General features: G+C 34.2%; 3 protein-coding genes and 1 long non-coding RNA gene across 4 annotated transcripts; 1 reads left to right on the top strand and 3 right to left on the bottom strand.

Annotated features, from left to right (window-relative positions):
• Nucleotides 1-9,572: 9,572 nt before the first annotated feature.
• Nucleotides 9,573-10,924, bottom strand: LOC140831683 (uncharacterized). Its single transcript, XR_012117909.1, has 3 exons — nucleotides 10,907-10,924; nucleotides 10,717-10,815; nucleotides 9,573-9,804 (listed from the first exon to the last, which is right to left on the bottom strand). It is a non-coding gene; the product is annotated as an uncharacterized lncRNA (long non-coding RNA).
• A 2,061-nt stretch (nucleotides 10,925-12,985) lies between these two features.
• LOC140832710 (allene oxide synthase 1, chloroplastic) lies at nucleotides 12,986-14,781 on the bottom strand. Its single transcript, XM_073196862.1, has one exon. The coding sequence runs from the start codon at nucleotides 14,717-14,719 to the stop codon at nucleotides 13,109-13,111; it is 1,611 nt and encodes a 536-aa protein (XP_073052963.1). The 5' UTR covers nucleotides 14,720-14,781; the 3' UTR covers nucleotides 12,986-13,108.
• Nucleotides 14,782-19,570: 4,789 nt separating this feature from the next.
• On the top strand, nucleotides 19,571-23,148 carry LOC140832707 (uncharacterized). Its single transcript, XM_073196860.1, has 5 exons — nucleotides 19,571-19,750; nucleotides 19,829-19,898; nucleotides 19,986-20,297; nucleotides 22,329-22,669; nucleotides 22,749-23,148. The coding sequence occupies exons 1-5, from the start codon at nucleotides 19,604-19,606 to the stop codon at nucleotides 22,965-22,967; spliced, it is 1,089 nt and encodes a 362-aa protein (XP_073052961.1). The 5' UTR covers nucleotides 19,571-19,603; the 3' UTR covers nucleotides 22,968-23,148.
• Nucleotides 23,149-23,808: 660 nt separating this feature from the next.
• On the bottom strand, nucleotides 23,809-24,695 carry LOC140832708 (dirigent protein 2). The gene has a single exon (XM_073196861.1). It carries the CDS (start codon nucleotides 24,570-24,572, stop codon nucleotides 24,054-24,056), a length of 519 nt encoding a protein of 172 aa, XP_073052962.1. The 5' UTR covers nucleotides 24,573-24,695; the 3' UTR covers nucleotides 23,809-24,053.
• Between the last annotated feature and the right edge of the window lie 116 nt (nucleotides 24,696-24,811).

The following is a 24,811-nucleotide window of genomic DNA, read 5'->3' as shown; positions in this document are numbered from 1 at the left end:
TTCTTGAGATTCTATTTTATCTTCCATTAGTGTACACTAGCTAGTATATACATACACATAGATACATATCGTGGTTTTTTTTTTTTAAATAAAAAAACTTTGAGATGACCCAAACAGTAAAAGTCAGGAACAATCCAAATGGGCCTCTAATCAATTTTTTCCTACTCTTTTTTTTTTGTTTTTTCAAAAACACAATAAGAATGTAATAAGAAATTAAGGGCATATGTTTAGTTGAAATTTCGAAAATACGATTGTAAATATTTCCATAATTTTGTTTTGATATTCTTATAAATTTAAAATTTTGTTTTAAGGATTTTTTTTTACTTAACTATACCAATTTGGAAACTTATAAAATATATATATATATATATATATATATATATATATATATATATATATATATAAATGGTTTTATAAGTTAATATGTTTCGGCTTTTGATTTTGTAACCAGTCAAAATTTAGTATTTGCAATAAGGTGAAATTTTATTGATATTTTTAAAACTTTCGATATTTTTTTCTTGATAAAATTTTGGTATCATGTGGTCAGACACATTAGAAGACTCAGTACCACATCAATAACATCGAATTTTACGTCAGTAATATCCAGTACCACGTTGATAATATCTTACACAACGTTAATACTTCAACAAAAAAATATATTTCAGTAAGCCAATGGTTCCCTTGTGAAAACTATATTATTTAATATATTAACATAGTTACTCTCAAACATTATGAATTCCTATATCCCGAAAATGTTTGAATCCTTTAATTATATATAGATATTGTAGGTCAGAAATATGTGCCTGTGAGATTATTTTTAATCCCATTTGAAGCATAAACATTATTTATCGAAGAAAATACCAGATTACTAATTATATATATATATATATATATATATATATATATATATATAGATATTTTAGTATTCTACTTTTATACGTCAATATATTTTTTTCCCAGTGTCTTCGTATTTAATAAATAATAAAACATTGACTACAATGAAATGTTTTGTTCCATATTGTGCTTGGCCAAAAACTCGCACGTACGTACATGTTATCTTTTAAAGACAATTTTATATTAACACACTTTAGATGTTCTCCCTCAATCTTTCTAGTTTGATTAACCAATAACCATATAGTTTCCAACCTTATAATCTATCTAACATACATATAATATAATATAATTATATAAATATACCACTTTCATTTGTGAATTTCTTTATATGACCTTGTTCATTTATTTAATTTAAGTTAGCAAGTAAATTAATAGGTTATCTTAAAGGTGTTTTTTTTTTTTGTAATTCATTGTCATCTTAAATGAACTTGGACATTAATACACATTCATCTTTATTTCCTAACTTTTATGCCAACAAAATTATTTATTTAAATTTTCTTATTAATTTAATTTAAGTTAGCAAATTAAATTAATAGGTTTTTTAAGAGTTTTTTGTAAGTCATTGTCCATCTTAAATGGATTTGGACATTAATAAACATTTATATTTTTTTAAAATTTTAGGCCAGAAAAATTATTTATTTTAATTTCTTAGTAAATTTTTTAACAAACTAATAAAATCATATATTATATAGATATTGAAATATAACAAAGATTAGAAATTTTTAGTTTAACATCTAACATACATATATGCCATTTTCAATTGTGTTTTCCCATATGTACCATTATATTTCTAGATTTTATAATTTGGATTCATGGAGGATTAATTTTTTCGCTGCTCACTACCATTTAATAGATATATTGACCCATTTATTTTCTTCTTATTTATTTTCTTCCTACGTTTCTTCCTTTCCTTCACCATGGTCATTACTGTTGATGGGTTATTTCATCCACCTTCCAGTGAACTCACCGATTTCTAACGCCTGCAATTTGTTTATGTCGCTGTGATCCTCAATTTCTCTCTGTTATTTTGGTTTTACTTCTTCTACTTTTCATGGCGTATGGTATACGGTCGGCTGCCATCTCGGGATTTGTATTAGGGTATGTGTTTCGCTCTCTTTATTTCTCTCTTGCTTGCTTTGTTGCGGCCCCTTTGCATCTTCCGAGTTCCTGTTTTTTCTATGTGTTCTCCTAACGTTATTTTCCCTCTTAGCTATGTGTGTTATCTTAAAGAGTTTCATGTAATCATTTTAATTTGGCAGTGGCGCTGCTCAATCTCGACGTGTTGGTGGTGCCGGTTTATCTACTTCCAACGATTAGCTGCTCTGTTATTTTCACCATGTTTATTTGCATCGATTGGATTGTTTTCCCCTCTTTGATATGTTTATACTTTTTTATCTCATATGTTGTTGTCGTTCAATGATATAATTCCATCATACAACACATATTGTGTATGTTCCTCTGGCGTGTTCTCCTATTTGTAAGTAATATGTTGTTGTTTTCATCGTGCCTTTATTTTACTTGGATTTTTTTGCTCGACTTTCCTATATTCATTTTTTCGCACCTAAAATACGTTGGTTTTTTCCCCAATTGCATTTCTTTTTAAATTCAGACAATGAAGGAGATATTGCTGGTATCAGTGTCTTGCCAATGGTTTCTTCATGTCAATTTTGTGGCGCAAGATTCCTTTGTGAAGCTCCATTTTTTTGTTGCGCATCTGGTAAGATTAGATTGGCATATTCTATTATTCAGATTTGCCTTGCTGGAATTATTCAAGGACCCATCATCTCCCGTGGCTATTTTATTCTGTTGTCAAGTACGATTGTGCAACAATGTTTTCTCTTTCACTTCATTTGCGGTTAGGCTTGACAAGAAATTGGCTTCTCTTCAACGTGGGGTATACACATTGTAAAATCCAAGATTCCCGATTCTTGATCGTGATAGTATTTGTAATTTTAGATTGGACAATATTATGTCAAACTCAAGAATTTGAATAATATCGTGTATTTTTCTGAATTTGAGATGTACAGAAATACCTGGATAAAGATTTAAGCAAGAAGATAATCCAATCTTGGAACTAAAAATCTTGAGGATTTTATCATGTAATTTTCGAAAATAATATTGGAAGATTTGTTAAGGATTTTCGAAAATAGTAGGGAAAGTCTACGCGATAAATGCAGTCTTGGAAAATATTTAAAAGTTCAACTATCAGGATTTTAGGAAAAATAATCCATATATTATTTGTGGAAAAATACCACTAAATTTCGGATTTAAGTAAGCAAATTTGTGGGATTTAAGAAATATAATTTTTATTATTTTAGGAAGTCAAAAATCTACCGAATATTGGGAATTAGACAAGGGAAAGGCATAATTTCGAAAATTACCTTGGGATATATACATAAATTTCGAAATTTAGGATAAAGAATAAATGTAGATTTGATCACGATTTAGATGGAGATTTGATTCAATTCAAACGTGATTTGATACACGATCAGGATAGCAGCCAACCCTTATAAATAAGAGGGCTCAGTGTCTCGAAAATCACACCATTTTTACTCTCAAATTTTCGAGAATTCCCCCTAGTTCCTTAGGATTTTCGAGCACAGCGAAGCGCTGCCGCAGTCCAGCCACCGGAGTTTTTCACGTTTTTCTCATCAAGATTTAAGGTAAGTGGGCTTGTTTTAAATTGTTGCATTTTTCGGTGCATGTAATTTTCGGTTTTATTAAATTTCGGTCGAGTACAATTCTTCTTCTACACCTTTCTGGTTACGATGTTTTTGGCATGATGTAAATGTTTTGACACTGTGAGAATTCAACTTGATATGGGTGGGAATCCCAACCATACGTACCCTTACGCGGTGGGGGAGATAACCGCTATACGGCCTCGCCCCCTTAGAGGAGTAAAAATTAGAGACTGATATCAGTAAACCATTGAAAGTAGAGGAATCTCAGTGTCAGGTCAATGATACGAATGTGGTATGAGTCAAAGTATGCATGGTGTGCGTGGGTATGTATTTCGAAAATGTTATGCATGTTGTTGTGTACTCGAACGGCCCCCACTTGCTGAGTATTTCTCCAAATACTCACCCCTTACAACCTTCCCAGATAAATCCGAAGATAAATCTGAGGAACTTGTTGAAGAAGAAGAGTCGGATCAATTTTGGGGCTGTTGAAATTATTCAAATTTCGAGAATTTTGCTGCAAGGATTTGAGAATTTTAGTAGGTTATTTTAATTGTAAACGCTTCCGCAATTTATTCAATTTATTCAGTTGTAACGACAATGATTATTTTTGCGAATTTATGAAATAAACTGGTTTCGGTTTATACTGTGCTACGAGGCTGGTCGTTTTTCGATTTTGTGATTGATAAGCGACGCCGGTTTCAATCCCGAGTTTCGGAGCGTGACACACATTTCGTGCGCTTGGCCAGATTTTCCATTCATTGCCACCACTTATACCTAATTCGGATGGTCCAAGGTATTTCCAACTTTATTTTTGGGACAACGATAATGAGTTGGAAAATAGGATGTCCGTTTTCTTGGACGCTTATGTTGACAGAGAACTCATGGTTTTGCTGATAGACATAATGAAAGTAAACCCTTATGCACAACTTCTAAAGAGGATAAATCAGTATTCTTCAATCAGAAACTTAAGATTGCATATTTCCAAAAATGTTCCTGTTGACCAGAGATGTTATAACAGCCCATCCGCTGATCAAGTTGCGGCTATTTGGGTCGAAGGCAATGATGATGCTAATATTCCACAAAGCAGGGACATAGTTGCTTGTCGTCGTGATGGTCAAACCCATCAAATACAATATTATTATGGTTATTATGATTCCTTGCAATATCCGTTTTTTTTCTGTATGGGGACAATGGGTGGCAGCAGAATATTCTGAAGGTAAAAAATGAGTATGCCCATGTTGGCGTGCATGAGAGTGTGCTACCACTTGCAGATGTTAATTCCTTCGATCGTATTATTGCTGGTGAAAGCCGTGGTGCATTTTTAATCTTTTACCCCATACTCAATTTTAGTAATTATTTTTTGCATTTTCACCCAAATAAACAAGATAATGGTCGGCTGCATATATTTATATATATGTCCTGCAACTAATTTGTGTGTATTTTATTTGTTTCATGCAGTTGTTCGTGGAAAAAATGATAGGATTGTTTCTTGTGGGAGTACTATTGTTACATGTTGCAAATTCATGGCAGCAACACTTCGTTAATATTGTAAGGTGGTCGATTATTGCAGCAATTTGTTGTCGATATGTACATTAAACTAGAAACAACGAGATTAGATTACTACAGAAGGCACAAAAGTGAGATAAGATCGGAATTGTACCAAGGTGTGGTTGACAGTGTAGCCAATGGTGAATCACGTGGGAGTGAGGTCGGGCAACATATTGTTTTACCAGCATCTTTCTTAGGAGGTCCAAGAGATATGCGACGTCGATATCTTGATGCAATTGCATTGGTTCAGAAATTTGGAAAACCAAACTTGTTTATTATGATGACTTGCAATCCGGATTGGAAAGAGATTCGAGAAAATTTATTCGAAGGTCAGCTTGCTCATGATCGTCCAGATTTGGTCTCTCGAGTGTTTCGTGAAAAATCACTTGATCTTAAGGACCGGATTCTTAAAAATCTATATTTGGCCCTGTTTTTGCTTATGTTTATGTTATCGAGTTCCAGAAACGAGGTCTACCTTATTGTCATATGATTATTATCCTGCAATCTAATTATAAGATTAACTCGCCTCAAAGGTTCGATTCTTACGTTGTTGCTGAGCTTCCAGATAAAGATGTTTTTCCTCGATTGTTTGGTTTGGTCTCACGACATATGATGCATGGACTTTGTGGCACGTTAAATTTATAATGCCCATGTATGGTTAATGAAAAATGAAAAAACCATTATTCTCGCCCTTTTTTAGAACATTCTGTTCACGATCTGATGGTTACCCTATATATGTACAGGAGGAGAAACGATGGTCGCTCTGTTGAGGTTCGGAACTGTACATTGAATTCTCAATGGATTGTTCCTTATAATCTTTATCTACTATATCACTATGATTGTCATATCAATGTTGAAATTTGTTTGGCATAACGGCTGTAAAATATTTATACAAATATATTTACAAGGGCCATGACAAAATAAGTGTTCATTTATCACCTCATAGTTCTAACTCATTTGTAGATGAAATACGAGCATTTCAGGATGCTCGCTGGGTGTTTGCTCCATAATCAGTGTGACGCATTTTGAATTTGATATGAATGAAATCTCTCACGCAGTTATCAATTTGCCTCTGCATTTACCGGACAAGCACACGACCTCCTTCTCAAATTACCAAAACTTGGGCAATGTGTTGGCATCCGAATGTGTCTCCAAAACTATGTTGACTTAATTTTTTAAGACTTGTTCGCACATTGTGGAAGCAACAAAGTTCTTATATTCTGAATTACCAGAGCATTTTGTTTGGGATCGACCAACTAGAACTTGGAAACCAAGGAAACAAAGACATGTTATCGGACGTGTTAACTCGGCAAATCCGGCAGAAGGTGAGAGGTATTATCATCGTTTATTACTTCTTCATGTTCGAGGCCCTAAGTTCTACTCTGATTTGCTCACTGTTCGTGGAATATTTTGTTTCGCTTTCAAGGAAGCAGCACAACGTAGGGGCTATTAAAAAGTGATAAGAGTAATTTTGAGTGTTTAAATGAGACAGCAAGTTTTCACATACCTATTGCTTTGTGTAGGTTGTTTGCTACGATCTTAGTACATTGTGTAATACTTTGTTTTGTTGTTTACAACCTTAACTGAAAATTATTATAGTACTATGTCTTATATAGACACGAAGTCTTATTATTATATAGATTTATCTCTCTATTGCTTAGTTTGAAAACTTTTGTCAATGAATTGCTTACTCTATAATATTTATTGCACAATTATTGAAACATATATCTCCATGTGCATCGCACGTACACCTACCTAGTATATATATATATTATAAGGTTGGAAACTATATGGTTATTGGTTAATCAAACTAGAAAGATTGAAGGACAACATCTAAAGTGTGTTAATATAAAATTGTCTTTAAAAGATAACATGTACGTACGTGCGAGTTTTTGGCCAAGCACAATATGGAACAAAACATTTCATTGTAGTCAATGTTTTATTATTTATTAAATACGAAGACACTGGGAAAAAAATATATTGACGTATAAAAGTAGAATACTAAAATATCTTTTTCCTAAACAATGATAAGGGTACGGCTACCGACACTTTCTCAAATAAATATGTCGTACATATTTTTCTTGGTATAATTTATTCGATGAACGTGAGCTGTAGATTATTGTGTTAGTTTATAGATTTATCTATTACACATCGAAAATTAACAGTTGTGTGTTCTATCATTATTAAGTAAAGTATGTATTTTTTTATTTTTATTTTTTGATATTATTGCGTCAGTAAGTTCTATCACCAAGTATATTATGGTAAATAGCATTTTCTTCATCTTAAATCTTTTGAGCAGGTCTTTTGTGAGACGATCTTACGAATCTTTATCTATGAGACGGGTCAACCCTATCGCTATTCACAATAAAAAGTAATAGTCTTAGCATAAAAAATAATACTTTTTCATGGATGTCCCTAATAAGAGATCCGTCTCACAAAATAGATCCGTGAGACCGTCTCACACAAATTGTTGTCAACTTTTTTTCTTCCGTGATAATTGTACATTTGTCAACAATCAAAATTACAAGGGATATTTTTCCTTATCGTTATATTCATTATTCATTAACATAACATAATCATAAAGTATAACATAAAAAATTCATCGTACCTTTACAACATAAGCCACGTGGGCACCAACCAATCAAATCAAAACATATGTGTTTTGCTAGCTTTTTTTTGGTATTGGCACGTTTTGACCTTCTTTTATTGTTGGGTTGTTTAGTAAATATAGTTGTAGCTTTTTATTTGATATTGTATTTTGAATAGTAAGTTATGATTGAGAAATAATATTTAGATCATATCGATAGATATAGCTTATCAAATCTCTTACGCTTACATATTCCTTATGAATATGTATTGAATAATTGTCCAAGTTCGTATTGCAAGTTTCAAAAGAAAATTATAAATTGGATAATGATAAAACTAGCCAAGATCTATTCAATGTGTTGTGGAGTGTGTTGTGGAGATTTCGTCGAGGGATAGATATTTTCGTAACTATATTATTCTGAGAAAGTATCAATTTTCATGAGTAACTTTTGTGAAGACAAATGTCTCTTGTTCATTTTGTGTCGCGGCCATTACTATGACAAAGTTCGATCAGCTCCACCTTATTATTATCTTTTGAGAGCTTTTTTATTGTTGGTGGTCCATAAACATTCATTGATTGATTATTAATTCATCAGGAGATGAATGTGACATTCTCGAAAGAAAATTTTTCGTGGTATCGAAATAGTAGTGTTCGTCAAGTGAAGTCTGCTGAAAGTGTTTATCATAGAGGCGTCATAAAAAGAGGGAGTCTTTTGATTTGTCTAAGTCTTTGTGTGATTATAACATTATTTAAATTTTAGTGGATTCAGTTGATATTTGGCCTGACTCTGTATACATAGGTCTGTCAACCGAATTACATTAAATTCATGGTGAATATGTGTTCTTTATTTTATTATCCACACGCGTAATAAACGACGATAAATAACGAGCCAATAATACTGCAAGATAACATAATTTTCAATTGATATCAGAGAAAGTTCATTATTTATTATAGTGTGACATCGGTCGCTGTTTGTTTGATTTTGCACAAAGATATTTTATGTGTAAAGGATGATTTATTTCCAAGCCACCACTACTAAATGGTGCAAACTACTCCCATTGAAAATCAAGGACGAGGGTGTTCATAAAGTTCATTGAGGAAAAGCTTTAAACACTATGTGAAAAAAGGCTTTTTACTTCGGATATTATCTGAAGTAATATGGTAGTTAAGTGCCGAAGTATATGGACGTGAAGTAATAGATGTACCTTTTACTTCGCATAATACCCGAAGTTGTAGTATTGAAAATACCGAAGTCATTTGGCCGGTTTTGGGAGGAAAACCGGTCCGGAATTGGACAAGTACCGAAGTAATAAATGTGTTTTACTTCGTCGATTATAGTGAATAATGAAGTAGTATATTATATATAACTTCATCTTAATTATTATTTAGCGACGTAATTTATAATATTTTACTTCATTATTTTCAATAATAGAAGAAGTAATTCAGCTGAAATACTTCGTAATTATGTATTTTAATGAAGTAATACATTCAAACAACCTCACAATTTATCCTATTTGTTGAAGTAAATTTATTCTATAACTCCAGCATTTATCCTATTTGTTGAAGTATTTTATATTATGTTACTTCACAAGTAACATTTAGTGACGAAGTAATAATTGTATTTTACTTCATTGATTATAGTGAATAATAAAGTAATATATTATATATAACTTCATCTTATATGATAGTATTTCACAATTATCATTTAGTGACGAAGTAATTAGTTCTAAATACTTCAGTAATTAATATTTTGGTGAAGTAATTGCGCAAAACAACTTCGCTTGTACAGAATACATAATTGCAATATATGACTTAATACACTATTATAATTAAATTCATAAATTATCCATCTAAAAATAATTAATAACCACGAATCCGTAATTACATATTCATCAATCCACAATTGTAACCCAAAAAATGCATCCAGAAAACCAAAAGTATATCCAAAAATCCACAATGACAAACAAAATATTTATCCCAACATGCACCTTCCATCTAAGCACCTACATGGGAGTAAACAAATTCACTCCATTCACTTCTGACCTCGTCATATTGACATTGGGTGTAATATTGATTCTTGATGCATCCTGCAAACTGAAATTTGAAAAAGAAAATACATTAGATTCTTCTATTTCAAATAAAAACCACCCAAATAGAAACATGATGTAGCATATCGAACACCAAGCAAATTTATTTATCCATGGACCATTAACGCACAACAGGGAAACAAATTCAATCAACTCGATTTCAGTTTTGAGGAATATAAAACAAGGTGGCAAATGGAAGCATTGATCTATGAAAGAACAGAGTGATTGAATTCAAGCAATCAATCACAAATCATACGCTGAATTCAAACTTTTATCATATGTTTGATCCCTTCAACTGCACCCCAATCACCATGCATTCAGAGAAGAAAAATAAGGAAAAACAGAAGGAAAAAAAAACAGAAACGTGGATGTCAATGACAGGTTTGTTTCATTGGAACTTGGAAGAAAAATGAATGTAAGCACTTGAGTAGATTTAAGATGAACATTTTATCATTTCCTCGAAGAAAATGCTAGAATTAGGCCACTACCTTATCGCCCACATGCACAGTGGACAAATCATGCAAGTAAAACCAGTTCTTATAAAGCATTGACTATAGTTATGTAGCAGCAATGGAAACGATTCGCATCACATAAAGGATACAATGAATATTATAATATTCTATCAACTACAATGATAGCATTTTCCCAATGTCCCAGAGACGTGATCCCAAACCAACCCCCAATGTATCAAATATATTAACATATATTAACTTTTTTAACACTAATATAAAATATATCACAATGACAACAATTCATCTCAAGCAATTATCTCAACAATAAAATATATCCCAATGGCAACACATTTTCTCAACAATAAAGCATATTCCAATGACAACACATTATCTCAACAATAAAATATATCTTAATGACAACAATTCATCTCAATCAATCAACAAATTTATCCGAAGAAGAAACTCACCATCTTCTCCAAGTGTGGATCATCACAATCGACAATCTCTTTCATGTACCTCATGACACAATATCCACACTCAACCGAACCACTTTGTTTCATATTACCCTATAATGGAATTGAAAAGTTAATGCAACAATCACAATCTAATTAATAACCACTACCAATTCATGTATTCACAAATAAGTACGATACATACCGTCAATATTTTATAACATGGCCCTTTAGAAATATCCTGAGAGGCATTGTACATCTTCACCCCACTACATTTTAAAAAGTAAGAAGTTATTTTTTTTCATATTTTTAAGTTAATGTATTCGAAATCAACATAATCTACTACCTACTTTTAAGTTAATGTATTCGAAATCAACCAGAATATTAAAACTTGCAATCAATTTTTTCACCAAAAGCTGAAGTTCCAAAAAACTGGTAAGAGTAAAAATGAAAGAAGATGGAATCAAAGGGAAGCAGGTACAGGAAGGGTTCTTTAAAGCAAATAATCTAATTAGGTAGCATTTGCTAATCCCCTTCAAAAATGAATATTCAACAAAAACTTATTGTCATAGTAGAAAAACATTGCAATGGGATGTCACGGAAGCAGATAAGTAGCATATTATTATATCAAGTAATATGTGACTGCAAATCAACAAAACAATTATAATCATGGTGATAACAGGTAACTGCATTAAAAACCTTAAATATTACAGGACAAATTCAAAGCACATGACTATGATTCAGCTCAGAAATGTATAACCATTTCAGTTGAGGGGCAATAGCCAATAAGATAAAGAAAAGATTTCAAAGCAAGACCGTACCCAAAATAAAATTGATAAAAACAAACAAAAAAAAGGCCAAATACCAACGCATGTAAAATCAACTCAGCTGGTTAAAAATTATCGCACCGCAGGTAACATAAAATTATAAATCTTCAAGCAAGTAGATACTGTTACAGAAAACGTATGTGAAAACATGAATGCCAAATCAAAACCAGTACAGACTTCAAATCACAGATTAATTGGAAAAAAGATAATCAGGGACGGAATAACTAGACTTACGGTGGTGGTGGTGGTGGTGGTGTTTTGCTTCTCTCTCGGTGAGCTGAACGCCGGTGGTGTTGGCGGTTCGAAGCGAGAATGGCGGTATCAGCTCGTCTATGAAAATAATCGATATAACGCAGCGACGGTTTTTCAAAATCCGTCGCTAATAGCGACGGCTTTTGATATACCGTCGCTAATAGCGACAGAGTTTTTAAAACCGTCGCCGACGAGATCGGCGACGGTTCAAAAACCGTCGCAAAGTGTCAACACTCACCAAATGTTCAGCGCGGTTCATCTTATTACTTCGACATTAACTTATTTTTCTTCTTTTTTACTTCATCAACATTGAAATACTGAAGTAAAATATAATAATAAAAAATAGTGAAGTCCGTGTTTTTAAACATCCGAAGTAAAATATATTATTCGCTTGTGTTATTACTGAAGTTATTGGTAATGTATTACTTCGTAAATTATTATTGTCGAATTAAGGTCTGGCGAAGTAAAATGTCATTTTTCACATAGTGAAAATCAAATTTTTCAGGATATGAGCAGCCAACAAAGACGAAGAAACCTGAAGTGCTAATGAGGATTGATTGGTTAACAACAATCCGAAAGCATTGAATGCAATTTTCAATACCATTAATTCTAATTAGTTTAAATAGATATCCACTTTTGAATATGCCATGGAAGCATGAAGCATCCTTTTAACTGCATATGAAGATGTGACTGCTGTAAAAATTTCTAAGCTTCAGATTCTTGCTTCTAGGCTTGAAGTGTCAAGGATGCATGAAGACAAATGATTGCTGGTTCCAATGCCAAATTGTGCAACATAGCAAATGAGAAATTTTTTTATGGGAGAAAAATATTCTGATTCAAAGGTTTTTTAAAAAAAAAAACTTTAAGATCTCTTCCTAAAATATTTGACATAAAAGTGGCTGTAATCGAAGATGCAAATGACGTTGACTCCATTAAACTTGTTGAATCGATGTGTTCTCTTCAAACCTTTGAATTGAAGTTCAAGAACAAGGAAAAAGTGAGGGGAATTGCTTTACAAGCGTGAGGATATCGATGTATTTGACAATGATGATAAACTGGTTAAATTAGTGGGCACATTTCATAAAAACTTGATGGAATTAGTGGAAAACGAAGGTAAGTATTTAAAATTTAAAAATTCTAATAAATTTTCAAGTTTTGATAATTAAAAAAAAAAACAAATTTACTGCAAATAAATTTGAAAAAAATAGAGAAACAAGAAAATTCAATGTCACAAATATGGTCAATTTGGCCTTGTTCAAACCAAATGTACCTACTGGTTAAATTACAACAATACTATGAAGACTAGAAAAGCTAGACCGAATACCGGTCTAAAAACTAGCCGGCTTCAACGACGTTATTGTGACAGAGGAGCCCAGCGGCGACACCGCCGCCTCAATACCAAAGGAATCGTAACGGCGGAACAGCTCAACTAGCAGCAACCTGGAGGCCAGAACCACAAAATTCTTCCCAGCGCACTGTTTGTTGTTAACTGTGGGGTTCTCTGTCTCCGGTCCATTAGACCACAGCACGTGTTTCAACAGTTTCTCCCCTTCTTCGCCGAGGAACCGTGTGGGAACAAACTCCTCCGCCCGGTCGAATATCATGGGGTCCATGGTGGCGAATGGCTGGTACCCGAACAGCATTTCTCCTTCTTTCACCTTAAACGCTGCATAGTGTGACTCGATCACCAAGTCGCGCTTGGCCTTGCCGTACTGAAGCGAAACCGGCGGCTCGATACGCAGAGCCTCGTACACCACTGATTTCATCAGCGGCATCTTTTCCATCACCGCCATCGTGACGTTTCCGCCGCTGGATTTGATTGCGGATCGGATTTCTTGAGCTAGTTCAGCATGCAGCTTGGCTCCAGCTCGGCCCACCCGTTTGAGAATGTTTGGGAAGAGGATTCTCATGCCACCGAATGAATTGAAGCACGTGGAGTATAAGAGATTATGGCAAGCTTCGTCTTTGGTGAGGCCGAGCTTTTCTGCTTGATCGAGAAGTGGGGCTGAGTTCTGGTAGAAGAATTCGTACAATCTTTGATAATCCCTCTTGATTAAAAATGGCGGCAAGCGAAACGTGTGGAGAATGCCGTCTTCTAAACCTTTGGGCAAGCCTAGGGTCAGCAGTGGGTGTAGCTGGAAGAGAACCCATTTTCCGATAAGGGTTGGCCCGTCGGATCCGAGCTTGGTGTCATTCGGGTTGACGCCTAAGAACGATCTAGCCAAGAAATTGAACGCCGCCTGTTCATTGGCGGCACCGAAGTTTGCTCTCCCTTTGGTGGCCAATTCCTTCTCCAATCTCTCAAAGGCTTCTGTGTAGCTGTTCTGGAATTCAGGGATTACTTTCTCCCGCCGATGAGAGAGTAAGAAAAACATCAAAGTTTTCAGCTTTGCGTGGTTGGGTTCGGAGGGGTCGAGGTAAGAGAGTGTCCTGTAGCCGCCGGAGAGATCAGTGGAAGGCATATATGTGCCGGTGAAAAGATCCTTCTTCTCAACTTTGTCAGTGTCAAAAAGGATAGGAAAACTCTTGCCATCGAGCAAGACGACGACGTTTGATGCGAAGGAAATGAAGGGACCCGGCGGCATGTTGACTCTGAACACCGTGGAATCATACTTCCGGATTCTTGATTTGAAGAACTCGTCCCGGCCTTGATTGTAGAAATAGTCTTGCCTGTCTCTCCACGGGCCGATCAAGGGCAGCCCGTAGTTGCCGGGGATTTTCCGAACCGGAAGTTTAGAGGGGGCCACCGCCTCCGTGTGCCGCGGCGGTGGAGAAAGGGATGGTTTTTCCGACAAGGCTGATTCTATGTTGATCGGCTGAGCAGAAAACGATCGCTGGATTGAGAGCTGTGAAGGGACCCTAAGTAATTTTGCTGACGAATATTGGGAGGAGAATGAAATCTGTGAAGAAGAGACAAACGATACATGAGAGGAAGCCATTGCCGAGTGAATCAACCTTTTGACTGTGAATTATTTGTGGTGGAATCCGATGTATAAATACACACGGAGTTTGTACTGAATGCAAATGGATACCTTGTCAACTACAGAAAAGGAATGAACTTTGCCTCGAGTGGGAAAAAAATGGCCCACTTTTCTTATTATTACAAATAATTTTTTATACTATAAAAATAAATAAATAAATAATTATGGTGGTTGTTTCCAGTCCAATTTAAAGTCAGTCATAAAATAATCTAAAAATAATTTTATGGAATTTTTTTTCTTTCAAAAAGTTGAACTAAAAGTAGATGATTAATAATAATTGTTTGATTATAATAAACATAAAATCAGAGGACACATTATTATATTTTATCAATTTTCCGTACATCTTATTTTTTAAATTAAATTTAATATAAGTTGGCACATGATATAAATAAAATATTAAAACAAATGAATAAAATTCAATACATCATTTATGTTTTCACGGAAAATTGATGAAAAATCTCCAATCAAAACATTTCTTTGAGTTTATTTCCTACTCACAAAATTGTGGTACTATATCATATAAAATGTGTGGAAATGTGGTACTAAAAAAATATCCAGTGATTGAACAAAAAAAATTCGACGACTAGAGACTGAAGACCAATTTTCCGATGTTTTTACATGTCGCATAAAGCTATTGCAACTACCGGTGATTGATTCGGAAGTGTGCGATACCTTTTTATTAGTCTTCAGGCGATTGGCTTGGGAGTCCCCGTCAAACAAGCATCAGAGTCAAGACACTATCAATCATATTATTACGTAGAAAAAAGCTGTTTTGTAAACAAATTAGAGTCTAAACAAATCACTATTTTTTTTAAAAAAAAAAAGCTGTTTTGTAAATTTTCATATCAAAAATTATTGTATTGTGATATAAATTACATAGAAAACTTATTTTTTATATTTAAAAATAAATTTGAATTTATTTTTTTCTTAATTTTATGGTTCCGTCCACTAAAGGTGTTGCACAGTTTCCGATGTTGAATCTATTTGACCAAACATATTTGGACCCATTCGGGGTTTTGTATGTGAACTTGAATCTATAATTTCGTAGAAACTCTCGTTTGATAAAATAAATATGGTCGGAAATATAAAGGTCATAGCAAAATCCAGAGGTCAAACAAAAGAATGTGTTCAAATTTATTGTTCATATGAATCAAATAAACATCTGTTATTCCTAATGGATTTCCGACCAAATTCACACCACCGGCCATCTGACAACTCCCAATCAGGGGCGGAGGCACTAAGGGGGCTGGGTTGGGCTCCAGCCCCACCTAAATTTTTTTAAAAAAAAAATAAATATGTTTTATTTTAAAAAATTTGTTGATTAGTCCCTAATCTGTATTTTTTTCTTCTTTAGCTTCTCTATTCTTCTCTCTCAAATCATCACAATTTTAAATACTTCAAATTGTCGTAACTTCATAATCGGTCGCCAGTTTTAAAAATCGATTGTAGATTCGGAAATCTCACGGAAAAAGTTTTTTTTAATACCAAATTTTCAAAGTTTCTTTGTCGTCTTGAAATCAGCCGTCGCCCATTGGTCACCGTTTTCACCGAAAATATGAGAAAATCTTAACGTTAGACTTTCTACCGCTCGTTCTTGTTGTTCTTCGTTAGATTTCGAATTTTAAAGGTAATTTCAGATTTTAGTATTTCAAAATTTGGGTATTTTGGTTTTTTTTTTAATTCCGATAATTGATATATGTTAAATTTTTTATTGTAGTTACTATTTTGAGCCGATTGATGATATTGATAATTTTTGAGAATTTATTTGAGCATTATTTTGAATTTCCAGATTTTATATTGAGTATTGCGATTTTTAGTGTTGATTATTTATTATTTGGATGTTTAGATGCTATAGAAAATATAAATGCGAATTTATGGAATTTTGTAAGAATTTTGGAAAAATTCAGAATTATGTAAATGGGATTTTCGAATTTATATTCAGTAGTGTTTTAGCTCTATGTTTTTGAAGGTATTAAATATTAAATACTCTTGTTCTATGTTTTCATGAAGTCAATTGTTAAATATTTTTATTTTAATTTTTTTAATTAATTATTTATTTTATTAAATACAGCATGGGACGGAGCCAGTCCCAGGTAATTTTAAATCCTGGCTCCGCCCCTGCTCCCAATGCACGGCTATTCTATTGGGTTCTTACAACAATGTGACGGTCACACGCACGTGTGCGTGTGTGTGTATATATGTGCGTGGCCAAATTGAGTAACATCTACTAATAACAGATACTCTTCCAATGTTCGACTCACATTATATAAAATATTAAGTTATAAATTATTATTTTATTTGTATATATGATTTGTAGGATCGATTGTTTGTTGTTTTACTAAAAGTTATAGTTAGTGTTAACGGTCAAACTCAAATATTTTAAATCGTACAATAACTCAAACACCACGTTTCAGTTGTTCTACTCGATCAACATGAACACTTATTGCACCAAACAATCTCGCTTCTCAGTAATTGTCTTCTTTGCAATCAATGAGAATCGAACACATGAACTGAGCTCTGATATTATAAATTATAGGGCTGAGTGATTTTCGCTTTACCGAAAATTATAGCTAGTGGTAATGATACAACTCAAATCTTTAAATCATATAGTAGCTCCAACACCATGTTTTGATTGTTCTACCCAACATAAACAATTATACACACAACATATTTTATAATTTATACGTCATACAAATTTAGTCATCTCATCTTTCAAATCAAATGTGACATACTAAAACTTTACTAACATTAAGATTCATTGGCACGTTATATTTATTGAACTTTGATCTAAATTATACATAATTTTAATATATCAATTTTTTCACAAACTGCAATTCCGTTCAGATGATTTTTCTCCACAAAACGTTATTGTCGAGTTTTTTACTTCAGTATTATTTATTTATTTATCATAAAAATAAAACTTCTAGAGAGACGTCTTATTTGGATCTCATATTGTACATAACACGACTTTTAGAACACGCAAACTCGATGTTGATTCCACATGACACAACGACTCTACGGCGGAGAAAACATGGTGATCCAAATCCCCACAATGTCACTGCCGAAAACATCAATTGATCATGGACCATTGTGCCACTTGTTTTAGTACTGCGGCTGGACCAAACAAGTTCGATTCATATGAACAAAAAATAAAATTTTATTTTTGTTTTCAAAAAATTTGGATCCAAATTTTCAATCATAAAGGTCTCAAAATACTTCGTTGCCAATTTAATTAAATATAAATCAAAGAGTATGTCTTATATGAAATGGTCTCACGAATCTTTATCTGTGAGACAGGTCAACCTTATCGATATTCACAATAAAAAGTAATACTATTAGCATAAAAGGTAATATTTTTTCATGAATGATCCAAATAAGATATTTGTCTCACAAAATACGACATTTGAGACTGTCTCTGTTAAGATTGGAACTTGGACCTAACTCAACCCCAAAAGCTAGCTCAAGGGGGGAGGATTGCCCAAGACCATATATACCACTCAAAGGTTATATATCCAACCGATGTGGGACAATTAACACACCCTTTCACGTCCAGGAATGAACATTTGGAGCGTAGAGTTTACAAAAGACCCAATTATGAGCAGAACGGGTGGCCTAATTATAGGCAGTCCAACACATATCGGTTAGATAAATAACCTTTGAGTGGTATATATCGGATTGGAAAATCCTCCCCACTTGAGCTAGCTTTTGGGTTTGAGTTAGGTCCAAGTTCCAATCTTAACATGGTATCAGAGCCCGGGTTTCACCGTTATGTGTTGGACTGCCTATAATTAGGCCACCCGTTCTGCCCATAATTGGGTCATTTGTAAACTCCACGCTCCAGATATTCATTTCTGGGCGTGAGAGGGGTGTGTTAATTGTCTCACATCGGTTAGATAAATAACTTTTGAGTGGTATATATGGGAGTGGACAATCCTCCCCTCTTGAGCTAGCTTTTGGAGTTGAGTTAGGTCCAAGTTCCAATCTTAACAGTCTCACATAAGTTTTTTGTTTAAATCAAACATATTATTTAGTTTCCTTATGAATTATGATTCCAACTTGTACTAAAATTGGAATTGCCCATATACATATATTCTTTTATGCAATTTGGAATTGTCTATTTTCAAAACTTGATCCAACTTACTTGTGACCTTACAACTAATTGTTGTTACAATAATATAACCTTATTGGAAAATTTGTAGCTTATTGGGAAGAAGTTGGGTGCATTTATTGGGAAACTTGAGTTGATTTTTGGCCCGCAACTCAGCTATCAGAGTTTAAAATATATTTTATGACGTGAGACCTACAGTCTCAAATTATATAGATATGCTTCTTTTTTCACATAAATAAAAATACTTATTGAAAATATCAATTATATTTTTCGATTTTATGCTTATTTAAGGAGAGTTTATATTAATTGTTTGTTGTATTTCTAATAGTTAATTAGTTACAAGACTCCAAATTAAGTAGGGATGTATTAAGAAAAGAATAGAAGAAATATGGCTAACTATGCATACATACTTTTATATTTGAGATATAAAAATAATGATTATTTTTAACTTTAAAATTTTATGCTAGCTGCTAGCATATCCTAACATGGTTGGTACTGACACCAATTATAAGAACAATAGATTGAATTTTTGCCAAAAACTATAATCTATAATAATATTATAACTTAAATATTTTAAATCATATAATAACCTAAATATCATAATTAGATCACTCTACCACCACGTGTATTAAAATAAACTTATACTCCAACAATAAACTTAAAAAAAAATTAAAATAAAAAGTGAGAAAATGGAGAAATGATATCATTTTTGCTGAAGAGTGAGCGAGACGCGAATGAGGGGTTTAAGGATAGCACAGGACGGTGTAAAACTAAACCCCACTGAAATCTTGCTCAAACGCGAAATGGAGTTGCAATCTGCGTCTGTTTTCCTTCAAAATTGTCCTCCACGCACCCGTGTTTCGCTCCTTCAGCTTCACCCTGTAAGCTCTCTCTGTAAAATTTTCAATCTTGTTCCCTGTTGAAAATTTTAATTATTCCATGAAAGAAATGTTGGTTAGGTCAAAGGACAGTTTAGGGGCCACGCTTACTTTCAAAAATGGATCCCCAGATGCCAAATTGAGCTCAAATGTACGTTTTCTCGCTTTAATCTTCCTATTTGGTTTATCACTGGGAGTTCTCAGTTATTTACTTTCCTTTTTACCCCGTCTTTCGCAGCTCTCTCGGTATCTTTAAGGAGCAGAGTGGTTGTGTCTGCTGCAGATAATAATTCGTCTAGTAATTCGAGTTTTCGAGTGAGTGCAATTAAGGGTTCGGAACCATTTCGTGGAAAATCAGGCTCTGTTTCTTTCGGTGGATTGAGCTACCAATCGGGGGAGGAAAGAAAATTGGTGTCAGCGCCTTTTGTTGAGAATACTGGATCATTTCTGTGGATTTTGGCTCCTGTAGCATTAATATCGTCCTTGATTGTTCCGCAGTTATTTATCATTGGCGTTATCGAGGATCTCTTAAAAAATGAGGTTCTTGCAGGTATTCTGGAACTTCCTTCATGAGTTATAACGTTGTTTGATTGAATTTGGTGTTTTGCCATCTGTTTCTGATTTTTTCTTATATATTATATACTGGTTGTTTTTGCTGATGAACTGGCTGGATTTGAAAGTTATATGCTATGATCTCTTTGTGCATACTGATGTCTATAATCTATTTGTTGTTCACATATAGGAACTCAATATGATAAGTTATATATTATTAAAAAAAAATTACATTATATCGTTCAACGAAGTTGTGCTCTACGAGATTTTAAAACATAAAATTGATCAATAATAGAATTTACATCAATATGTTTAGGTAAATCTCGTTCAATATAGAGTGTCAAACAATCGGCAAGAAAGTCATCCTTCATTTAATTGCGAAGTGCCGTCTTCACATGCTTCATTGCTGAAAAAGCCCGCTCAGTAGTGGCAGTAAACACAGGTAATGTCAAAACAAGATTAATGTTCCATTTTGAAAAAATTCAAGTTATAATCCTAAACAAGAATAAAATAATTATTAAACAAATAAACAAGTAATAGTCAATCATCAACTCAACAACAAACAATCAAGAAACCACAAATCACGCACAAAGAAGCTATAAAAAACAAAATAAAAAATGTATAGCCGATTCTTACCTGGATTGTTGCCTTGCCGATGAGCAATTCGATTTCTTCGGGAGTCCGCAATTCTATTTTGTCGCTAAAGGGCTTGGGACTAGGGAGAGAAATTTTGTAGAATTAAGGTGGGAGGATCAGAGGATATGGAATGAATTTGGTCTCATCCTTGTAAATGGACGGGACTTGATTGGACTAAGACATTGATGTATGACGGTTTTTTGAAACAACCGTCGCTATTAGCAACGGTTTTTCAAAAAACAGTCGCTAATAGCGACTGTTTGGATTAAAACCGTCGCCGATTCCTTCGGCGACGGTTTTACTAAACCGTCGCAAATATTAGCGACGGTTTCTGAAACCGTCGCTAAAAAAAAAGTGGGCTGGGCTACAGCCCAGTACAGCCCATACATAAATCCGTCTCTGCATATAGATCTTAACCTCCGGCCTTGATCTTATCAGCTTTAAAAACTCTTTATTACTTTATTTTTTTTATTTTTGGTTGATTGGAATCTCTCTAATTTCTGATGCCTTCTTGAATTTGATAAACTTATGCAACTATTGGCATAGACTTCCAGCATAAGGGTAAACATCGTGTCACATGTGTAATTTGTTGATTTATTTTTTTAACAGTAACATTTGAACAAGTATTTCTAACCTTATCTAGGTACGAGCATTTGTCATTTTACCAAAAGTTATCGTTAGCGTTAGCAGTACAACTTAACTACTTTAAGCCATACGACAACCCAAATATCATGTTGTGATTGCACTTCTACTAGAAACAGTGATCTCTCAATAATTTCATCAACTTGTAACTTATGATAAAATAGCATGTAACATTGGTTTTTGATAATAATTGTAGGATCAAGGGCTTGGTCTCTTAGCAAAAGCTATAATTGGCTAAGTTGCAGCTCGAATATTTTGAATCTTATGACATCTCTAATCCCACGTTTTGATCGCTCTCATAGGAGATAGGAGAGACTATTATTGCTCCCTGACATCTCATACTTCATATGATGTGAAACTAATGAAGAATGATGAATAGAATTAGGAAGTTTTAAGAGTGGAGAAAAAATTAACATTGCTGGGGTTGAAGTTCATTCTTTGAGGTTAAGGTCTGTACTTCCTTTATGCTCGTGCATTTATAAATTATTTAATGTAACATAAGGGAAGAACGGAATAATGGGTTGATGATGCTAAAATGTAGAGTTGTTGGTTGAATTACATGACATACAGTTGGGCTTTAGCATAGTGATACTTCCATGATTTGCAAAAGGGTTGCCTGCTTCCATTAGTTTTTATATTTGGAATTTCAACCTTTCTTGTGATCTTGTGTTGGTTCTTATACACATTTTTTCCGATAATTTTCTTCATTGTGTACTGGACAAACGTTTAGTTTTTCTTGATCTTGATGCAGAAATTGTTACCTCATTTTCTACCGAGGTCATATTTTATGCCGGACTTGCCATATTTCTACTTGTTACTGAGCACGTTCAAAGGCCATATCTGCAGTTTACCTCAAAGAGATGGAGCCTCATCACTGGCCTACGAGGATATTTGTCCTCTGCTTTTTTCACCATGGGATTTAAAGTTTTCGCTCCACTCTTTGCCGTTTATGTCACCTGGCCGATTCTTGGTTTACCTGCATTGATTTCTGTTGCTCCTTTCTTATATGGCTGTTTGGCTCAATTTGCATTTGAGAGACTTCTTGACCGGGATGGATCTTCTTGCTGGCCTCTTTTGCCAATTATCTTTGAGGTTAGAAATCATGAAATTAACTGTTGCCTCCAAATTAAAAGGGGGACGTATTTTAATAAGATTGGTACTTTCTCCGCAGATATATAGGATATATCAGTTGGCCAGGGCTGTGGGATATATTGAGAAGTTAATGTTTGCAATGAGTGGTGTATCCATAACCCCTGCAACAGCAGATCGGGTGGGGGCATTTGTTTCCTTGGTACTGACATTTCGTATCCTAGGTGTTACTTGTCTATGGTCGTTACTAACGTTTCTTCTGAGGCTCTTTCCATCCAGACCAGTAGCGGAGAACTATTAATGTAAATAGAGTATTCCAGTACAATTGCTTACCTTATATTATGCATTCTTGCTTTTCTTTTGCTCGTCTTAAAATGTTCTTTTTATCCATTCCTTCACATACTGGTCCATTTTCTGACTCAACTGGTGCATTGAGAATTAGTGGGAAAAGAAAGAATAGTGATGTTCACTCTTAATTTATCGCATATAATCATTATACTTTGGCTTCACAGAAGCTATTCTATCATATACTCAATCCGGAACATTATTCTACCAGAAATCTCTACAGGAGCATTCTCCATCTCTGAGATGATGAAAATCTGTTACTATCTCTCAGTATAAAATCTTGTTTCTCCGAAAGTGGACAAGATTCGGATAAAATTGTGGCAGTCTCTACAGATTCTCAGGTTCTTGATGATTCTCAAATCTTGGTGCCTGGAGACGTGCTAACAAGCCTATATGCCATGGGGTGGTCTTTCACTGTGATGAGGCCTTCTCTCTTGCTTCCTGATTCCAACCAACCTTTTGACAAAAAGTGAGAATATTTTGATTCGTGTAGTTTCGGAGATTGCTTGGTTTGTTTGGTGTTATCTCGAATTGGTTGCATGGTTCACTCGTACTCTGAATGGTTTAGATCTAGAAAATACACTAAAGATAATTTTTTACCAAAAACCTACTTGGTACAATCTATTGCATTATAATAACTATCCTGAACATAGATTAGTAGAGAAGAACATTACCCAGTCTGATAAAATCCTTAATTTTTTGGTGCAATGTGGGCATACTATTTTGCATCGTCGTACTTGACCAAATTGTTGATCCAAGTTGAAGAAGTATTATATTGACCATTACATACTTGCATGTACCAAAATATGTATCTCAACGACTACTGTGATATATATTGTTGCAACATTAATGAACACCAATTGGAGTTTATGACTTACAATCAGTGAAAATCGAAAGTCAGAAGATTGATATCTTTGACTGAAATTATTATGCAAGAGATATTATTCTTATAAATCTCGTCAAAAGATGTAGAAGTAGGGGGAAAGAGTTGAGAAAAAACGGGGAACTTTTGCGCTATAATTTTTGCCTTGTCCAAGATTGCTTAGGAGCCATTAGAAAATTTCAAGTGCAATTTTATATGATAAATTGCCTCATCCGTTTTAGCAAAAACAGCTAGGCCACGCACGAAAGCAAAGGACCCTGTGCCACCCACAATACTCAATACTTCTCTTTCTTTGTGGGTTAAGCTTTTGGCCTGGATGCTGATGCTGCCCGAATATTCATTTGTATATATGGTAAGATAAATGATATTGAACGCCGAATGCGCAAAGCTTTCCACAGGGATTATAAAACCTTGTGCTTTCCCGACTACTCGAGACGTGTTTTCGGGTCCCTCTGTTAGTGTGTGGTGGAATATCAGAGCTCCGGCAGGTGGTGGTGGTGGTGGTGGTTCCACCGGACGGGCTTCGGGGCCAGTGACTCGTGGTTGTCGAATGTAGAATGACAGGGCTACAAAGGGTGTCAGGTTCTTTCTATAAGGCTGTGGTGAGAATAAAGCAAGTAGTACGACTGCGATTGTGGCTAAAAGGACAGCGGTGCAATATATGATTCTTGACAGCATTATTGTGATTATGAATTGGATTCACAAATCTATAAAGGGTTCTTTTAATACGACATCTTTTAGTGTGTTTGTTCGCATCTATTTTCTGGCAACTTAATCCACCTTTAGATCTTTACCTAATCCTCAACTCATTGATTGCATATTTTAGTTCTTTTATCTTTCAAGAATGGTCCCAAACATCGTTTGGAACTTCAGAGACTTAAAAGATCGCATGTGCTAAGCTAAACAACGGACTTGTA

This window comes from Primulina eburnea, chromosome 5 (assembly GCF_022965805.1).
Source record: "Primulina eburnea isolate SZY01 chromosome 5, ASM2296580v1, whole genome shotgun sequence".
NCBI lineage: Eukaryota > Viridiplantae > Streptophyta > Magnoliopsida > Lamiales > Gesneriaceae > Primulina > Primulina eburnea.
The sequence above is the reverse complement of the archived record's forward strand: the minus strand, read 5'-3'. Positions and strand labels throughout refer to the sequence as shown.

Excerpts from the sequence above, each read along its gene's own strand:
- LOC140832710 (XM_073196862.1), bottom strand. The coding sequence starts at position 14,719 with ATGGCTTCCTCTCATGTATCGTTTGTCTCTTCTTCACAGATTTCATTC.
- LOC140832707 (XM_073196860.1), top strand. The coding sequence starts at position 19,604 with ATGAGGGGTTTAAGGATAGCACAGGACGGTGTAAAACTAAACCCCACT. Across the intron at positions 19,899-19,985 it reads ATGCCAAATTGAGCTCAAAT|CTCTCTCGGTATCTTTAAGG; the intron begins GTACGTTTTCTC and ends CGTCTTTCGCAG. Across the intron at positions 20,298-22,328 it reads AAAAAATGAGGTTCTTGCAG|AAATTGTTACCTCATTTTCT; the intron begins GTATTCTGGAAC and ends ATCTTGATGCAG.
- LOC140832708 (XM_073196861.1), bottom strand. The coding sequence starts at position 24,572 with ATGCTGTCAAGAATCATATATTGCACCGCTGTCCTTTTAGCCACAATC.